An 18,973-nucleotide genomic window follows, 5' to 3' on the forward strand; every position below is an offset into this window, starting at 1 on the left:
TTAAAGTAAAATAAAAAAAGCACGCATGGATATTTTTAAATGAAAATACTTGTAAAGGAAAGACAAATTATTATCATGGAATGAGAGTGATAGATAAAAAGAAACAACTTCCATTGAAATCTGTATTACAAAAAATGTTCCTTAAAAATATCCCTAGGACATAAAAATGTCTCCAAATGCTAAATTCCAAGGAAATTTTCTCCCCTGCTATATTTCTGTCGTGACCTTAGAAAGGCCAGCTCTACATCATAAATTACTATAAATACCCCATGGATACATTAGAAGAAATGCTTTTGAATCTGCAGTAGCAATGAGTAAACTGTGAAATAAAACGCTAGATGAGAAAGGATCTAGCAGGATCCAAAATTGAATCCCAGTTCTGTAGGATTGTTAGATATCTATAAGTTTTCTCAAACAAAATGTTGAGTAGGGTATTCATGCTCATGTCCATTATAATCATAGTATAGCCTCTCCCCTTTAGCAACATCACGAGTAGCAACCAAAATGACCCGGCATTCCCCGTTAACATCGTATCTCACACATTTACAATTCTGCTTCTTCTTGCCATCCCTGCACACAGTTAGATATATCTTAAGCTTAACAGAGGGTGGACTAATAATTTCTAGTTCAGTTACATGCAATTTTGGCACAAATAAATGTAGAATTTTATATGTGACGTGACAAAGGAGATGCGAATGGGGCAACATGAGTTGTACAGAGTAGAATACATGGCAATAAAAAGGTCTAAGAATAATTTGGTATCATCAGAACAGTATTTGCTTATATATATACACAACATGGAGGAGAAGCAATAGGTTAAGCAGGCTTACAGAGTATGATTGTTAATGCCATTGATAAAGCGTGCAATATTTCCACGTTTATCGGGACAGATGACAAGGCTTTTAGATGGATCTCTTGCCAAAAGAAGGGTCATCATACTATCACAATCATCATATTCTCGGTTTTTAATGTAATCCACATCACCTGAGTATTCTGCTAAAATGGTCAAATCCTTTATCTGGTCATCTGCCTCAACTGTATATCTGCATGACAGAATATACATGAACCTACTCAATATGCAGTGGTTAAATATGGTTGTTAGCTCAATAAATGTATTCAAGATGCCAGTACCCTTCACATGAATCAAAAACTACTAAAAGAGGAGGGCATTCGCCTCTTTTGCACATAGCTCTGCACTGTTCCAATGTCTCAATGTCCTCCTTGGAAAGGACCTAATAAAGGCACCAGATCATGCAAATAACATGGAATACAAGACAGTAAAAGGTTTGGAGAAAATACAGTGTTGAAAAGAAAGTTTTAAATTCAGACCTGCATGCCACCCTGCTCAAACTTGGCCTGATTGGCTAATTGAGGAGCCATGCCAGGCAAGTAGGTCAAATCATCACTAAATTCCATGTGTAATGCTGTTAAAGCAGAAGCAAGGGTGCCCATTTGTTTGAGCCTTTGGGCAGGATCTTCTGATGGAATAAATGGCAACAGTCTCCTTCTTTTCTTTTGATACACCAATGAACGTCTCCGTCGTTTTCTAGAATCTTGAAAACAGCTCGAGAGGAGGGAATGAAAACATCAACTTAAAATCAGCAAATCTAATTCAACTAGTTTATGCATTAGCAGCAACATTTCTTGACTTCAAAGGAAATGTTCATATGCAATACAAAGCAACAAGATAAGCAATAAACGAAAATTACAGCTTCAAAGGTGCAGCAAAAAACAGGCAATGTGGTGAAAAAATACGTGATAGCATTCATGGCAACTAATAAGCAAAAATAGATCAGACAAATAGGAAGTAAATGACAAGACCCCAAACTATTTGTGCCATGGAAGTCCATGCATTAGGAGAAACAATTCAAAGGAAGCAACAAAATGATGTGACAAAACAGCAACTACCTGTATTATAAAGCTTACCTTTTTATCTAGGGCTTTCACTTTTTCATTTTACAAAGATGTGCAGGAATTTTAGTAAGAATTTAGAAATTTTCATACTTGTATGGAAAACATACAGTACATTCACCAAAGCGAATTTGATTTTGTAGAAAACTTAGTCTTAAAGAAAAGGTTTTGAGAATATATCATAATTCATAAGTTCGATGCTTTATTATGGGAGTCAATGGCACATGGATACATAATATTTGGAAAAAAATACTGTAATGGAAAGAAATGATGACTGCTGTCTCTATATTATGTTGCAGTACCACTACTAAACACATGTTTATGGGTAGCTAAGTACTACAATCCTTTTTTACATGAACCATGGCATACAAGGTAATGCATATGCATCAAAATAAAATTCCTAAAGAATAGCAAGTGCATACATAAATACAGACAATCAGTGTCACATAACAAAGCATCAATGATCACACTCAAGATATCGAACCCACTAATTTAGCACATGATGGGTAAATGGTTGATGCAAGTAAAATGTAATCATGTCAAATTTATGATTGATGAAGTATCCTAAGACACGAAACATAAGTTTGCTGATTAAGAGATGAATGTTCTTAGGATAGGCCAAGTATAAGGCATGATCTTCCTCGAACCATCTGATTCAACATGTAATGCAACAATTTGCCTGTTGTACAAAGTAATTGTCTGATGGACTTATCTGAGACATGATTAGATTGTGAGCTACCACCATAAACCTAAGTCACGCCAAGGTTATGGATCCTTTTCTCATTTAAGAAGCAGTTTATCATTTGCTTCGGTAAACTTTAATCATCAATTAACCCTATTTAGTATTATTTTGTTAGATTAAGATGGCTTGATTAACACTGTTAAAACTATTATCCCCATTCTAACCACCATCTGTTGCTGCAGCTGCAACATTTTCAAATTTTTTATAACTAAAAATTTTCACCCTTGACATCTATCCCCTCTATTATACCTAATACCCATTTTTTAGCTCGTTTAAGAACAGTAGATTAAAAATGCAATCCATTTTTCTATTCTGCCAGTTTCAAATTCACTCCGTTTGATTAAATTTTTACCCTTAACATGTAGTTCATTTTAATGATAAAGGAAAAATAGATCATTTGCACAATTATTATCAACTGATTTTTTTCCGCCATATTTGGGGCCATAAAAGGAACCATTATACCATTTTCATGAGAAAGAGAGAATACTTAATCAAACTAATAATATTTAAAAAATTACCAAATTTACAAAAGTTCTAAGTCAGTGGGGTTTAGTTGAAATATCTTACTATCTTTGTAGGCACTGTGTTGCTAATACTAATACAATACTCAAAACAGTTTATAATAAAGTGAAACTACGGTCCTTCGATACTGCATTTCCACTTTGTTAGCTCTAAGCGTATCAGGACTAACCACAGAAATCTCATGTAGATTACTCATCATTTTGTATTCTTAGCATTTATTCTGCTGACGAGTACTCTTATGAAATTTTACTACATCCTTAATCCATGCCAAATGCTGCCTAAGAGTTTTAGTCATGTGAGCACAATATGTTCAGTGGATATGAGATCTTAAAATCGATACCATTTATGATTAGACTTAAATGTAAAATGGGTAAAAGGAAAAGTAATAAGTATCCTACTCATAATAACAAGGACAATCACAAATCATACTGGAGTTCAGTCCCATTTGTTGGAATCTTTATATAAGATGAGAAATACCTCAACGGTTTCTATATTTGATCTAATTTGAATATCTCTACAATTGGCAAGGATCATTTAGCACAAAATTGGAATCTCTACATTAATTAAACAACTTTTCAGGCTAAATTGCAAGAAAATGAACCCCTCATTGTGCTTCAAGTTACTAGTGAAATTCATAAAATGTTCTACCAGTAATATTTCCAAAACTTCCTATGAGTTTAATCCTAGCCGAAAACAATGTCCATTTTTTTCTACTTTTTATCATTTTATCTCAAAACTCTTCTTTGTTCCCTCTATTTTTTTTCCTTTTTTTTTAATTATTTGTGATTCTTCAACACCATTTAGCATTGCAATCCAACCATGTTTTTGAAAAAAAATTATTTCTTTTAGCTTTAAATTAATATTTTTTTTATCATTTTGATATGTTAATGTCAAAAATAATAATAAAAAAAAATATTATTTTAATGCATTTCTAAATAAAAAAATACTTTGAAAAACAGCTTCTATCATACTCTCAAAGAGGCTCTTCTTCTCCTCTCCTTCCTATTAGTTTCTTCATTAACCTTCCTATTAGTTTCTTCATTAAACTAATATTACCTTTAAATTAATATTTTTTTTATCATTTTGATGTGTTAATATCAAAAATAAAAATTTTAAAAAAATATTATTTTAATACATTTCTCAATAAAAAAACACTTTAAAAAACAACTTCTATCATACTCTCAAAAGGCTCTTCTTCTCCTCTCCTTCCTATTAGTTTCTTCATTAACCTTCCTATTAGTTTCTTCATTAATGCTTTAGTTATTATTTTTTATTATTTATTATATTCCTTTTATGGTCCTTTAGGTGGGAAAGGCACAATTCGAACCTAGTCCTACCCTCCTCCACTGCTTGGCAGTAAAGAGTACATTGAGCTACACACTCCAATATCCCCAAAGGAATACTCATTCTTTATTATTAATAATATTATTATTAAAAATTTAAACCCAGATAATTTTTAACTTCCAGCAGAACTTTGTTCCATGCAAAGCCTGAAACAAGCTCAATCACAATCCATCAAAAACATCAATAAAAGAAAATTGAATAATCACAAAAACACACACAAATAAAATAAGTAAAACGATACTAACAATCAAATAAATAAATAAGAAAAAATCACCTTGGAGAGACCTGCATTTCTCTTTAATGTCATCCTTCTCACACCTCTGAATCCTAAAAAAATCAATTATCTTCTTCTGCGATAACCCTAACAAAAGAAAAAACAAACCAATCAAAACGCGCATTTGTTACTCACAAAACGACACCAGGGTAAAAAAAATTAAAATAAATAAAATAAAACCCCCCTACTTCTTACACGTCCTTGGCCGTCTCCAGAGCACTTGTTACAAATCCACGAGCCAATCGGGACCCTAACAACAATCGGTCTCAAGCACTTCATGTGATATCCTTTATCACATTTATCACATAACAACAGCTCCTCCGATCGTTCCCCGGAGCGGCATTGTTCGCAGCTGATATCGCCATAGTCCTCCCTCTCCACAACCGCATACGCCGCCTTTTCCATTACCTCCGTCAACAGCTTCATCCTCTTCGGCGACGGATACGGCGGAGGAGACGGCCTCCGAGGTGCCGAGGTGCGATGGCGCGAGCGGATTTGTCGCCTAACCGGCGCCGTGGTGGTGGAGGCTGGATGCATTGGTAATTTGGGAGATGAGCAAGGGTAGTATCGGAATTGGGAAGAAAATTTAGTGCGTGTTTGTTGCACTAGAGAGAGATGGACAGAGAACGAGTCTTTTAGTTTTTTCTAGTCGCGGGTAATGGAGTTGGATGCTAACGTGCGCAGGATGTGTGCACAGAATTTGATGTAATGCCCCTGACGGGGTTTTGGATTTTATAGCCGTTCGGCGTTTGAAAGACAAGACTGACCTTGTTATATAATGTACCTGGTAAGGGTTAGGTTAAGAGTAATCGTGTGCTGGTGCGTGTTTTTTAAATTTTAATTTTTTTTAAAAAAAAATAAAAAATTTATGTTTTATTTAAATTTTTTTTTTTAAAATAAAAAATTTATGTTTTTATATAATATATTGATACTAAAAATAATTTAAAAATTATTTTAATATAATTTTAAATAAAAAATATTTTGAATAATTATCATTATTATAATCTAAAATGTACCCTAAATTACCTTAAATTTTATTTTTTAAAACTACATATATGGTCTACAAGCGAATTTATTTTTTATCTAAAATAAAAAAAAAAAATTAAAACAATAAAAATATTTTTCTTTTAAATGTGATTATGTTTGTTGAGTCATTCATGAGTTCTTGATTATATTTAATAAGTTTAACCAATTTAATAATATAAAAAAATAAAATATTGATAATAAAAAAATAACAATTGTTATAAAAAATATATATTCACAATATTATTAAAATATTTTAATGATTTTATTTGTTAACAAAGTAAAATTTAAACAAGAACAAGATAATTGCATATAAAAAAATGAAAAATATTTAAATGTTAGTTCTCAATGTTAAAAAAAAATTAAAAAAAAAACAATTAAAACAAAACGTAAATTGACCAAAGACTATCTATCTGAGCCAACATGTGAAATTTATAACTTAGTCGTGAGATCAGAAGAATCTCGTGAAAAGCAAATTAAATAAAATTATTGAACTTGATTCTCAAGCTAATCTAATATAAAAGAGTAAAGCTTTTTTTAAAAAAATAAAAATAATAATAATTAAAAAAAAACATGAATCAACTCTAGTGAATCCGATAAATCCATAACCTAGAACATGAGATTCAAATAACATTATAAAAAGAAAAGTTAAAAAAATAATGAATATTAATCTTTAATCAACTCAATGTTGATGTTAAGATGTGAGATTAAAAAAAAAATATTATTTTTTTAAAACAAAGTCAACCCATTTTGTTCTTTAAAATTCATGACAAGGATGATGAGGTTGGATTATACCATAAAAAATAAACCTAAAAAATTAACAATGTCAAGTTCTTAACCATCTAAAACAATCAGAGATAAAATATTTTTAAAAAATAAATCAGAAAAAGGATCAAAAAGAAAAAAATAGATTTGAAAAAAAAATAAGAAAAAAAAAGATAAAAAAAAATAGATTTGAAAAAAAAATAAGAACTAAATTTAACACAAAAATAGATTAAATTATGAGGGATAAAATTAAAAAAATAATGTTTCAATTAAAAAAAGGACAAGACAAAAATGACAATAAAAAATTGAAAACCTTGATATAAAAATTAAATATCAAGGAATGAATTAAAAAAATCAATAAATATGTTATCAAAACTAATTCAATAAACAAATAACCAAACTTCTTTGATTTTTTGTAATGCATGACATGTTTTAAGGAGAGGAGAAAAAAAAATAAAGAAAAAAAAATATTGTCAAAACTTAACCATCATTTATTTGAAGGCATGTATGACATTATCATGAAGAGGGTGGCATGACACAATGAATGTTGCTCATGCCAACAATGTTTAAAGTCTAGACGATGTTGCCTAAGTCATCCAAAAAAGATATTAGTAGTGTCAGCTATTTTTTATCTAAATTATATATATATACACACACTAAAAAACTTAATTACCCCTAACCCTATATAATAATTACAAAAAAGCTAGAATGAAATGATGAAAACGCCTTGCTCACAAAGTCAAGAAAGTGTAATTTTAAGGGTATTTAAGTTAATGTACTATGCAAAAAAATTGAAAAGTAAAAAAAAACTTCTTGACTTAAGTTAATTTTTTTTGCTCTTAATGGTAATTTAGTAATTTTATTGTGCAATAAAAAATTAAAAAGATCGATTCATCATGTTTAATTTTGTAATGATTAATAAGTCCCATAAAAATAATTTTATTGCCCTTAATATCTAGTTAAATGGGTTTCTTCTCAATGAAAAAAATAATAATTTTAGTGTGAATCCAAAATTAATTATGAGTGTATGCGTAATGAAACACCGACTTCTTTTAGCTTCTGTTTTAATATTATAAATTCAATTGCTTGCATTTTTTTTTTTTGCAAAAAGTGTATATTATTAACCAAAGATAAAACATGAAGGATTTCTATTGTAAAACTTTCACAATTTTGCCTTTTACATTAAAAAAATTTAATACTGGCTATTAGAGGCATTAGAATCTTAAATAACCATTAGTTAATTTCAAATTGACCAGAAAAAATAAGTTTTTTTCCATCTCGTTTGCAAAGTGAAATAATTAAAATATTCTTGAAATTAAAAGATTTAAAACAAGAGTTAAGAGACAATTTTGTGTTTTTACAATGGTTTTTTTTATAATTACCATGTTAGGTGATGGGTAGTTGGATAGTTTGATATTTGACTTGAGATAAAAAAACAAAACACGTAGTGAAATGATCAAAATATCTTTAGAAATTAAAAATTAAAATTGGTGCTAAAAGGATTTTTCATCTTTTAACAAAAAGTTATTTTCTTATTATTAGGCTAATTGAGGAGAAATTAAGTTTTTTAATACAGAAATAAAATAAACAAAAAATAAAAAGTTATTAGTATATATGTAGCAAGTGCTATCATGTAACAGTTTGTGTCCTTTATGTTATACATGCAAAGTCTAAAAATACTTTTTTATAATGTCATTATAACCATTGTCACATCTTTTTATTATACCTGCAAAGCCACTTACCATCTAAAAATACTTTTTTATCATGTCATTATAACCATTGTCACATCTTTTTTTTTTTAGGACGGTGTTTGTTGACCATAAGGCATTTTTTTCTCTTTTTTTTCTCAATTCCCCTAAGATGACAATTTAATTCTTTTTATTATTGGTATTCCAGATTCAATCTTTATTCTTTTAATTTTAAATTTTTATTCTTGAGTTTTTTGTAAATGTTTATTTTTTTAAGTTTATCATTTAATTCCAGTTTCTCATATATATATATATATATATTAATTTGATCCTTATTCTTTTGAGTTTTATTTATTTTCTTGGCTCTTTTGCAAAAGTTTTATTTTTTTTTAATTTCATCCTTTATTCCAAATTTATGGTATATTATTTTTACCAATTTGATACTTATTCTTTGGATTTTTCTCTTTTTTAAAGTTATTTTCCCTTCAATAATTTTTTTTTAATTTATCATGTCAATTTTGATAATTTTTCTTTTGATTTTTTTTTCTTTTTCTAAATTTCTTTTTCATTTTAATTTCACCCTTCAATAAAATATAAAATCTATTTTCTATTACAATTTTACTCATCATTCTTTTTTTTATTCATTTTGTATAATTGAAATTATATTTTCAATTTCATCTTATAATATTTGATTGATTGAGAATTAAGTTTTATAATTTTTTCAGATAGAGTGTTTTGGGTTTAATAATTTAGATCATGGTTTGAAAAGTTACGCGTGTTGATTTTTTATAAAAAAATTTTTTGTGATTTTTTATTTTTTTATCAGGCTATTTCAATTTCATAATCTAAATAACAAGTTTAATAGAATAACCTTGGTTGGATCAACCCTAATTACCAGAGTTACATGTTTGTCATGTTAATTTGGGCAAATAAAAGCTGATTTTTTAAGAATTTTTTTTTATCCCATTTCATTTTTTAATATTTAACATATAAAAATTGAGCTTTAAAAAAAAATATATCCCCCTCAAATTATCTTGAATATTTTTTTATATAAAAAATACTTCATTTAATATCATTTAATTAAAATAAAGTTTTTTATTTAATTCAGTTGAGTTTATTGTATTTATTTTTATATCATTTAATTAAAATAAATTTTTTTATTTAATTCAGTTGAGTTTATTGTTACTATCTAACTTTTTATCCATATGTTTTTTTTTATAAATTTTCATAAAAAACCTAAATAGTAAAAAAAACAATGAAAATAAAAAAAATATTTTTTAAAATATGTACATCATTTTTAGCATCATATCTGTGCGGTATTATAATGAGGATCTGCTTACAAAAATAGCATCTGGTATTGGGAATCGTTTGCAAGAATTTATGCTGAGATTGAATTGGATGGTACAGTCTACAAGGTAGAGTATGAGTGTCTCCATACAATGTGCTTCAAGTGTGGTCATAGGGAGGAGGTCTGTGCTTCGTTTCCACAAGCTGTGGCAGTTCCCGGTACACCACCTTTTCTGATCAGGGTCCGACAGCAGCCGAGCTGTCTCCATGCTTTATATTCAAATGCGTGTCATGAAAAATTTGGTTGTAAAATTTTAAGTAATGTAATGGAAGCACGATTTGAAAGAGCCACTGTGATTTTTGAAAAGATTAGTTTAGTCCCCATATTTTATTTTTATTTACAAATTAATCCAAATATAAGACGGAACAAGCTATTATATTATTACATAGTTCATTACATCTGACCAAATCAAATATGTCATTATACAGTATTTAGAATTTATAATGTGTAATGACCGCCTGATCATGGAAGGATAACATTACCTCCCACAAACTTGTATTATTGCCAATAATTATTTTAATGCTCTACTCTATTTTTATAATAAAAGACAACGAAGTAATTTTTATCTGGCTTTGCTCATATGTATATGGGAAAGCCTAACTTAGTCCCTGAACAATATGTTAATTCTTAATTGAGTCCCAAAACAATATATTATATCAATTAGGTCCCAAATGTCTCAAAGACTTCTCAATTGGGTCCTTTTCCAAGTTTGTCTTTTGAAATGATAAAATGGTGTTTTTTCAAAACAAAATCTAACATAAAAATCAGAAAAAAAATGGATTGATGGACTGATTGAGAATGTCTGAAAAATTTGAGACCTAACTGATAAAATTCATCTGTTTTGGCACCTAGTTTTTGCATGTTGAAAAGAAGAAATTCTCCTATTATTTGCCGTAGAATTCTCCAGTCCATGGTCAAATATCTAAAAATCTAAGCCAATCCAAACGTCAGTTAGAAATAGAATCCACTTTTACTCCCTAGAAAAAAAAAAATGCACGCAAGTTGTTGTATAGTTTCAGATAATTATTTGATAAGAACTACAGCAACATCAGTTGATGCAACAGATTCAACTCTTAATCCAAACAACGAAGGATGGATAATATTCTCAAAATATCTAATGGTAATTGAGAAGCTACCCTTCTCTTTATATATGTATTGAACATAGGATCTGAAATGAATTCTATACTTCTCAAAACAACCACCACTTCTTCGGCTTGTCGAAAATTCCAGGCCCATATGTGGAAACGAAGATCTCAACAAGGAGAGGGAATTGTAGCAGAGCAAAAAGCGTGACAGGAAGACTAGCCAGCAAAGTAATCGGAAAGGAAACCCAGTGAAAACGTTCACGAAGCATCATAACAAGTGTAATGCCAAAGGCTATCATCATGGTTGCTATCGAGAAGAAAAGACACGAAAGGCCTACTATCAACTTCGTAGGCAAGGACTTGAGGAAATCTTCTTCTCTGTACCGCGATGTCAGGATTCCGAAGAACATCAATAATGATGCTGAAGACGCGAACAATGACATTGCGTCGGAAACTATGAAAACCATGAAAGAATTCCGATTCAAGTATATAGGAATGCCTGAATACTGGTCATATCCACCTGGAACAGTAAAGATAGCTGAAAACATTATGGTAGCAATAAGAGCAGCCACAACAGTGCAAGATTCAGCCGTGGCCTTCATCCATTTCTCCCCTTCTTCTACTAATTTCTTGTGTTGTTCAGTGAATAAAGTTTGAGGTGTTTTATGGGACGAATTTGACATCTCTCTGTACTTCGGTTGGACAATGCTCTCCACCTCCTGCGAGGCAGCAAACTCTTCAGAGAAATATGTGAACTGCTTTCTGAAGAAAAACCATCAACTATAGGAAGTAGGAGATTTACCTTGTACCATTGTAGCTCTCTTTGCATTTGTAATGGTGCACCTGAAACACGATCAAGCTGAGAGGAAGGTGCTATGAATGCAGCTTGATGTAACATGTTGTTTTGATACTTGTCCCAATAAGTTGAAACAGAGTTCTTCTTTGCTCCCATTTTGTATATAAGGCTGAATATCTTTTCTTGGCGTTGCAGGGTTGCGTATAAGAATATTCCCCGGTTAAGTTCATCCTCGGACCATATGATGTCAGGATAATGTCTAATCATTTCAATGATGAACTCAACAATTCCATGCTTAACAGCACTGAATACAGCTCTGTACACACCAATTTCTTTGAATTCTGATTTATGCAAAGTTGATATTTGTTCACATAGGCAACAGAGAACTGCATGTGCTTGGCCATGTGTCAACTTCAGGTTATACATATGCTTGATAGCTGGAACTGCAAGTATATTTTGGTTCAGGACTCTAAACAAAATACTACTACGATCTGCATTATTAAGATGCTACTTACCAAAAAATCTCAAGCCCTTCCAAACCATTACCAACAATTTGTCAGATGCTGCCAAGTCCATAAAACACATCAAAATGAAACTTATGTTCATAGAAGGGAAAATAATGCGGTAACTCTAAATAACTGAAACTTCAAAAATATCAGATTGAAATCTCATGTTTTATGAAATACCTCGTTTAACAATGTTCCTTCGATCAGTTGGTCCCCTATTTGGCCTTTCAATGTCTCCATGGTTGTTGCTAGAGGCAAGTGGCTGAGGTACCCGGATACCTACCACAAGATAATGCTGCATTTTTTAAGATGTGAAAAGAAAAGCAATTTGGCTTAATAGTTACATCCAGTTGAGTGAATATAGTTACATACACTTGTATATCCATTTTTTCCACAAAGCCAATTGAGTTCCACTGGGGAAAGCAGAGGGTTTTTGAGCCAACATATCAAGAGCTGTGTCTTTGTCACTATCTTGATAAAAAGCCAATTGTGGGTAATGTTGAAGCAGATCCAAGGCAATATCTATATGAACATTAAACAGCGAACCAAGAAAAGCAAACAAGAGTTGAAAAAGATTGAGTTTTCAGTTGAAGATTAGGAGAAACGAAAAATATAATCCTTACTAGTAGCTTATACCATAGAGTTCGTCAATGATACATGTTGTGAGAAGCATAACCCCATTCTTACTGTTTGTAGCTGGATTGAGCTCTTCTTTCGGACTCACACTGTAAAGATAACGAACCATGTCTTTATGACCATAAAGAGAAGCTACAACAACGGGGATCAGGCCATTCTGGTTTGGAACTGTAAGTAAACCTTCATTCTGTGCTACCAAATCCTCGGCAATCCTTGTGATCCCTCCGATGGCAGCATAATTAAGCGCGGTGGCATTATTTCTGTTTTTGATTTCCAAGTCACCTTTCTCCAACTTGTTGACCAACTCCGCCACAATCTCTATGTGCCCTGCCAGAACCGCAGCATGGAGGGCAGTGTCCCCATCTGCTGAAATGCTAGCAGTCAGTCCATCAGGATGTTCTTTCAGGAACTTCATCGTGGCCTCTAGGTCACCAATGTCAACAGCCTTATACAGTGGCAGATACTGAATGTAAGCCGTATCTTTCATCTCTGCCAAGTTAAAACTCATTCGTGTTAGTTGTAGTGTTAAGCACATTGACATTAGTACTGAACAACTAACAAGATTTAGCTTGGATGTTAATTAATCACCATATTCCTTGCTTGAGCTCTCATGTGATACTGGAGGCCGTGATTTCATCTTGCGTGGTACCTTGCTTAAGGTAAAATCACTATAAGAATCCATATTTGATGGGGAAGCAGCCAAAAAATATAATTGAAACTTCACATCACATATTGACACAATTTTTTTCACCACGTAAACTAAATGAGTTTCATGAGTATGACTTTCTACTTCCAGAGAATTTTTTGAAATGTTTCTGCCACTGCAGTGAACAACAGCCATAAATATGTGTGTAGGCAAACACACACGCTCAAACTCCCAATGTCATGAAACAAATCAATAGATGGTGCATTTCTCTATCTAACAAGTCAGGATGCTTGAACAATGATCACAGTTTTAGGAGGTAATCAGTAGAAGCTGATTTGATACTATGTTTCTATGCACGTGTAGCATTAAAGGATGCACAAGATACATGCCTTTTCAGGTGATTGGGCTGCTAAATATAAACAAGAGCAAACTGCATCGTCGAATATACCCATGTTTTCCCTAGGAATTTAATATGCAAGATCAATACTTACAGGAATACACTGTGCAACCACAGCTTGCACTCAACAGATTTGGTTGCAGCAGATGAGGTGACCTCAAAATCTTGATGGATTCAAGGAGGCGAAACTAATTAATTTATAAGAAAGAGTGAGGGCATAAACCATGCACGGAATAAAGGAGATCTCCATGTGAAGTTAATGAAACTACGAATATATGTGAAAGTTCTAGCTGCTTCCTTTTCTGCTTTGGATTCTAACACAATGTAGTGATTGCTTAGGGTCTTTTGAAAGAGCTGGTTGAAAACACGGGGTCACTGTAATGTTTTCTTTCTCCTGTAACATTTAATCCGTGTCCTCTTTAATGATTCTTGCAAAGTTTAGGTTGAGAGAATAGATTTAAAGCTTATTGACCAGTACGAAACGATGACTCTTTTATGCCTGTTGAGAGAAGACCACTGTGCTTGTAGCCCAAGCAAACCAAAAAAATAGGGGCAGAAATCAGCTTCAAATGCCTTTAGGAACAGAAAAAGAAAGGCCTGGGATTATTGCTATTGATATTCATATATAACATATATTCTTTTGTGCATTTTGTCGGGTATAAACAACGAAGAAAACCAGGCACAAGCTGGAAATGAGAAGGATTGTTCATGGTAAAGAAGAAAACTATAAAAGAAGTTTGTTCTTGCCGACGAGAGCAATCCTCGTAAATACCGCGAGCACATTTTTTCTTTCTTTCCTTCTTCTCTTTGATGCTTTCTCTTTTCCTTCTTTCTTGGGACACAGAAATCCGAATCAAAACTTCTTTGAATCTTTTCTCTCTTTCTCTTTAGAGAACTGCTGACTCAAAATCTCAGAAACCTTAGGTTAACGTAAGATCATTTCAGAGACTGTAGTTTGATTATTGTGATTTAGAACTAAAGGGGAATGCTGTAAACCTATAACCCCACCGAAGTTTTTCACGTTGGAATAATTAATGATAACACTGTTTTTCTGATATCTGAGCTTTTTTAACAACTAGCTATATATATATATCTTGATTGACACTCACTATTATTTTTTTGTCAAATGATACCATTTACTTTTAAGATTGTAAGATCATTTATCAAACTTTAAATAAATTATTTATATCCAAACTAATGCATCTGTGATCAAGTAAATTTCTGCAATTTTCTTCTAAATCCAGACTTCAAATGATAAATCTTCATGTTTACTTTATTACAGCCGCTTAGCATCCATTTGTTTTTGTGCCGGCACTGTTTGACTTGTATGTTGAAATCATTTTTAAAAAAAAATTTTATTTTTATTTTTTAAAATTAATATATTTATGTTGAAATCATTTTTAAAAAAAAATTAAATTTTTATTTTTTAAAATTAATATATTATTTGATGTTTTCAGATTATTTTAATATACTAATATCATAAATAATTTTTTTATATATAAAAATATTATTTTAATTTGTTTTAGAATAAAAAATATTTTAAAAAATAACAACAATCACACTCTCAAATATGCTCTAACATGTTGTGTGATGTGGTTTCTGTCTTGTTTTAATAACAAATTTGACTTGTATTTTAAAAGTATTTTTGAAAAAATTTAAAATTTTTATTTTTTTAAATTAATATATTATTTGATGTTTTCAGATTATTTTGATATACTAATATCATAAATAATTTTTTTATATATAGTGATGTAGTTTATGTCTTGTTTTAATAACAAATTTGAAAGTATTTAGTTAAACAACATATATTATAATTTTTTTATATGAATTTTAACTATCTCTTTTAAAACTAACTTCTATTAACAAAAAAAAAAACTATAAAGTTTTTATTAAATCTATTTTTTTAACTACAATCATGAAAATGTCAAACTCACACTTTCAACTTATATTTTTACCCTGCTCTCACTTTTATTTATACTAAAAAATCTCTATTTTTCAAATAAAATTTATCCACTAAGGTCCAAACTAGATGAAGCCACGAGCCATCCACTTTGACTCAACTATTTTCTTTGAAAAGTATGGTGTGATTGCAATCAAGACATTACCTCGCAACTTGCAATTATTTATAGGCACATGTTATGTTTTGGGTTTTGACTTTTATTTTCTCTTCAAGCAAAATTGTCTCTTTTATTTTATTCTAATATAAAATCATTGTATAATAATATTCAAGCTTTCAACCCAAATCAATTATCAAACCATTTTTTCCAACAATAACAAAATAATTGCCCTAAACTTGGGTCATCCACACCACCCTCCATTTTTTTTTCCCTCCCCATCCGCCATTTACCCTCCATCATGGACCCTTACCGCTACGGCAAACCTCCACAACCACCACCGAAAAAACAACTCCAAATCCAAGGCCCTAGACCTTCACCACTAAAAGTAAACCCAGACTCTCACAAAATCAAGAAACCACCTCCCCCTCCTCCAAAGCAACCTGTCATCATCTATGCAGTCTCTCCAAAGATCATCCACGCGGAGGAATCCAACTTCATGGCCGTCGTCCAACGGTTAACAGGTCTCTCCTCCGATGATTTCTCCCACGACGGGTCTGTTTCTCCTGCTGCAAGACTTGCTGCCACTGAGAAAGCAAGTCCAAGAGAATTAACAAGACCAAGTACCACTCAAGATAGTAGTGATGACGATCTCATGGAGATGCTTAAAGAAGTGGATGCTGGTCAGATTCCAGGGATCTTGTCACCGGCACCGGCGATGTTACCGCCAGTACCAACTGGGTTTTTCTCTCCAGGGTCAACGGATGCAAATTCACAATCTTTCTTGAATGATAATTTTAATATGAGTCCATTCTTCATGGCCAGTCCTTCAGGTTTATTTCCAGGTCCTAGTATAATTTCTCCTTTACATTCTCCTGATATTTTTAGCGGCTTGTTCATGGATTTCTAGACAAGGAAATGAAAAGATTGTGAAAATTTCAGGGCTTAGTTTTAGATTGGGTTCTTGTTTTGACCAAGACAAGAAGGGGCGGTTGGATTCTTGTATTGACTGTTGGATTCTGGTATTGACTGACTTTTTTGCTAGAAGAAGAAAGATTTACAATTAGGGTTTGGAAAATTAATTGTAGATTTCGTTAGTGATTTGAGGATTTTGTCAGGTTCATTGCAACCTGTAACTGTAGCAAATTTTGGAGACATTTATTTCTACCTCCTCGATGGCTATAGAGGCATTCAACGGGGTTTATTGCTCTGGTGGGTTCTGTAATGAACTCTTTTGGCCCGCGCCTCCTTTCTCTTTTATGGGAAGATAGTTATTTTACCGTGTCTCGTGTGTCAGATATTTTTTTTTGCAAAAAAATAAATATTTAAACTTTTTAAATATATTTTTTTATAAAAATATTTTAAATTATAAATAAAAAATATTTATGCATACACTTAATTAAATAAATCAAGAACTATTTTTATTTATAAATATATATAAAAAATATTAACATGAATATTCAACCCATCTAGCTATATATTGAATTTTTTTCTAACATAAATAAATTAATATGAAGATGTTATTAACATGTTTTTTTACTATAAATAAATAAAATATTACTACAAATTAAAATGCTGATGTTCATATAAAATAAAATATAATAAAGATTATATATGTTAATAGAAATATATAAGATTTCAAACTCATTTTTAATGTAATAGAGAAATGAGACAATATTGTAATTATCTCATTAGAACACTATTTTTTTTAATTTTTGTATAATAATTTAAAAAAATATAAAGAAAAAAACTAAAAAACAAATCACAAAAGATAAATCATAAGAACAAAAAGAATAATATACATTGACCAAGTATAAAGTGATAAATATTTTGTAAAGAATAAAAAATAATACTTTTTTTTAAAAAAGTAAAAACTATTACAAAAAATGAAGAGATAAGAAAAAAAATAATGATAAATTGTTCAAGTGTAAAATAATAAAAATATCAAATATAAAAGGAAGACAATATAAAAAAAAAGTTATTTTGTAATTAAAAAACCTAATAATTACATATTTATCACCACTACAGTAAAAAAATAAAATAGAAAGAAATTTAATTGTCATTTCTGCTGTAAAAATCATTTATATATAACAATAATAATAATAATTCTAAAGATTCAGTCTATGTTGAACAAAGCAGTTTATTGGCTCATGGTTGTCATTGATTGATGTGCGTAGGTTATGATAAATTATTAAATTATGTTGGTTTTAGCTTTTATGTTCAATATTAAAGTTGAATATAATCTAATTATGTATAAAATTCAACTATAAAAACTAATTTTTTATTTTTTTCTAGCTTGTTTTTAGTAAATCACACACACAAAATTCAAGCACGACATCTAAAACAAAAACACTTTAATTGATTACCCTAAGTGGGTTCCAAATTCCAATAAAGTGATTAGCTTTGCCTTTGCCTGTATAGATAAAGATGTAACAGAGTACATCTTCTTCCTATGATTGCTGCTCATCATGTTATTTATCCCCAAATATTTTTTATAAATTTTTTTATTAGTGATAAATAATTTAATGACTAATGATTAATGTCTTGGACAACCCACTAGTAGATCCACTCCATCAATGATGAGCATTTTCTGGGAAAGATGGATGTTTTGGATACTAGCACGAGTTCAAGTCAAGAAAGAATTTGCTGACATATTTTCAGTACAGACAACATGAAATTTCGTGAAAACTTCTTTTTGGGAAAGCTTTTCGATATTTCTGGCAATGCTAGCTCCTGATCTAATTTTTGTCATTTTGCTGGATTTTTTATTCAATGACATCGAAATCTATTCACCGTCACAGAATTAATGGACCAAATGCAATTGCATTCGATCTTTCTGTCGAAGTCCATCAGTACATTGGTCTCGAGATAAAAAACCTCAAGCTGAGACCCTGATCATATGGGAGTGCAGTTTATACGCCCACCCCCAGAATCCACAACACACCAGATAAAAAATCACTTTGATGGTAAAGTAATGGTTATTTTTTAAAGTATTTTTTATTTAAAAAAATATATTAATAATTTTTATATTTTTAAAAAATTATTTTTAGAATCAACCCATTAAAATAATAATTTGAAAATATAAAAAATATATTAATTTAAAACAAAAAAAATTATTTTTTTTCAAAAACATTTTTAAAACACAGTATCAATACCAAACAGTCACTCAATCAAGCTACCAAAAGAATCCAATCATTCTCCTCTATACCTAAAATCTAAGAAAAAACCACACCGAG

At 30.7% G+C, this 18,973-nt stretch overlaps 3 protein-coding genes and 1 long non-coding RNA gene across 6 annotated transcripts; 2 read left to right on the top strand and 2 right to left on the bottom strand.

Annotated features, from left to right (window-relative positions):
• Positions 1–92: 92 nt before the first annotated feature.
• On the bottom strand, positions 93–5,519 carry LOC105124608 (probable Histone-lysine N-methyltransferase ATXR5). Its single transcript, XM_011024695.1, has 6 exons — positions 4,982–5,519; positions 4,794–4,880; positions 1,330–1,553; positions 1,132–1,232; positions 831–1,043; positions 93–570 (listed from the first exon to the last, which is right to left on the bottom strand). The coding sequence occupies exons 1-6, from the start codon at positions 5,328–5,330 to the stop codon at positions 411–413; spliced, it is 1,134 nt and encodes a 377-aa protein (XP_011022997.1). The 5' UTR covers positions 5,331–5,519; the 3' UTR covers positions 93–410.
• LOC105124607 (uncharacterized) lies at positions 1,482–2,765 on the top strand. Its single transcript, XR_842089.1, has 2 exons — positions 1,482–1,939; positions 2,064–2,765. It is a non-coding gene; the product is annotated as an uncharacterized LOC105124607 (long non-coding RNA).
• Positions 5,520–10,440: 4,921 nt separating the features above from the next.
• LOC105124609 (ankyrin repeat-containing protein At3g12360-like) lies at positions 10,441–14,303 on the bottom strand. 3 transcript variants are annotated; one of them, XM_011024700.1, is made up of 9 exons: positions 13,776–14,301; positions 13,229–13,338; positions 12,641–13,129; positions 12,377–12,526; positions 12,185–12,283; positions 12,014–12,061; positions 11,505–11,941; positions 11,110–11,421; positions 10,441–11,022 (listed from the first exon to the last, which is right to left on the bottom strand). In XM_011024700.1, exons 2-9 carry the CDS (start codon positions 13,320–13,322, stop codon positions 10,807–10,809), a joined length of 1,845 nt encoding a protein of 614 aa, XP_011023002.1. In that variant the 5' UTR covers positions 13,323–13,338; positions 13,776–14,301; the 3' UTR covers positions 10,441–10,806. The 3 variants fall into 3 exon arrangements, with proteins under 3 accessions (XP_011023002.1, XP_011022999.1, XP_011022998.1); XM_011024697.1 differs by having other exon boundaries at positions 10,441–11,421; positions 13,229–13,289; positions 13,778–14,303; XM_011024696.1 differs by having other exon boundaries at positions 10,441–11,421.
• A 1,598-nt stretch (positions 14,304–15,901) lies between these two features.
• Positions 15,902–17,016, top strand: MKS1 (MAP kinase substrate 1). The gene has a single exon (XM_011024701.1). It carries the CDS (start codon positions 16,039–16,041, stop codon positions 16,645–16,647), a length of 609 nt encoding a protein of 202 aa, XP_011023003.1. The 5' UTR covers positions 15,902–16,038; the 3' UTR covers positions 16,648–17,016.
• Positions 17,017–18,973: the final 1,957 nt, after the last annotated feature.

This window comes from Populus euphratica, unplaced genomic scaffold, assembly GCF_000495115.2.
Source record: "Populus euphratica unplaced genomic scaffold, PopEup_1.0 scaffold35.1, whole genome shotgun sequence".
NCBI lineage: Eukaryota > Viridiplantae > Streptophyta > Magnoliopsida > Malpighiales > Salicaceae > Populus > Populus euphratica.

Excerpts from the sequence above, each read along its gene's own strand:
- LOC105124608 (XM_011024695.1), bottom strand. The coding sequence starts at position 5,330 with ATGCATCCAGCCTCCACCACCACGGCGCCGGTTAGGCGACAAATCCGC. Across the intron at positions 1,554-4,793 it reads GAAATGCAGGTCTCTCCAAG|ATTCTAGAAAACGACGGAGA; the intron begins GTGATTTTTTCT and ends GCTGTTTTCAAG. Across the intron at positions 571-830 it reads GGCATTAACAATCATACTCT|GGATGGCAAGAAGAAGCAGA; the intron begins GTAAGCCTGCTT and ends AACTGTGTGCAG.
- LOC105124609 (XM_011024696.1), bottom strand. The coding sequence starts at position 13,322 with ATGGATTCTTATAGTGATTTTACCTTAAGCAAGGTACCACGCAAGATG. Across the intron at positions 13,130-13,228 it reads GAGCTCAAGCAAGGAATATG|AGATGAAAGATACGGCTTAC; the intron begins GTGATTAATTAA and ends TTAACTTGGCAG. Across the intron at positions 11,942-12,013 it reads GAAGGGCTTGAGATTTTTTG|TTCCAGCTATCAAGCATATG; the intron begins GTAAGTAGCATC and ends ATATACTTGCAG.
- MKS1 (XM_011024701.1), top strand. The coding sequence starts at position 16,039 with ATGGACCCTTACCGCTACGGCAAACCTCCACAACCACCACCGAAAAAA.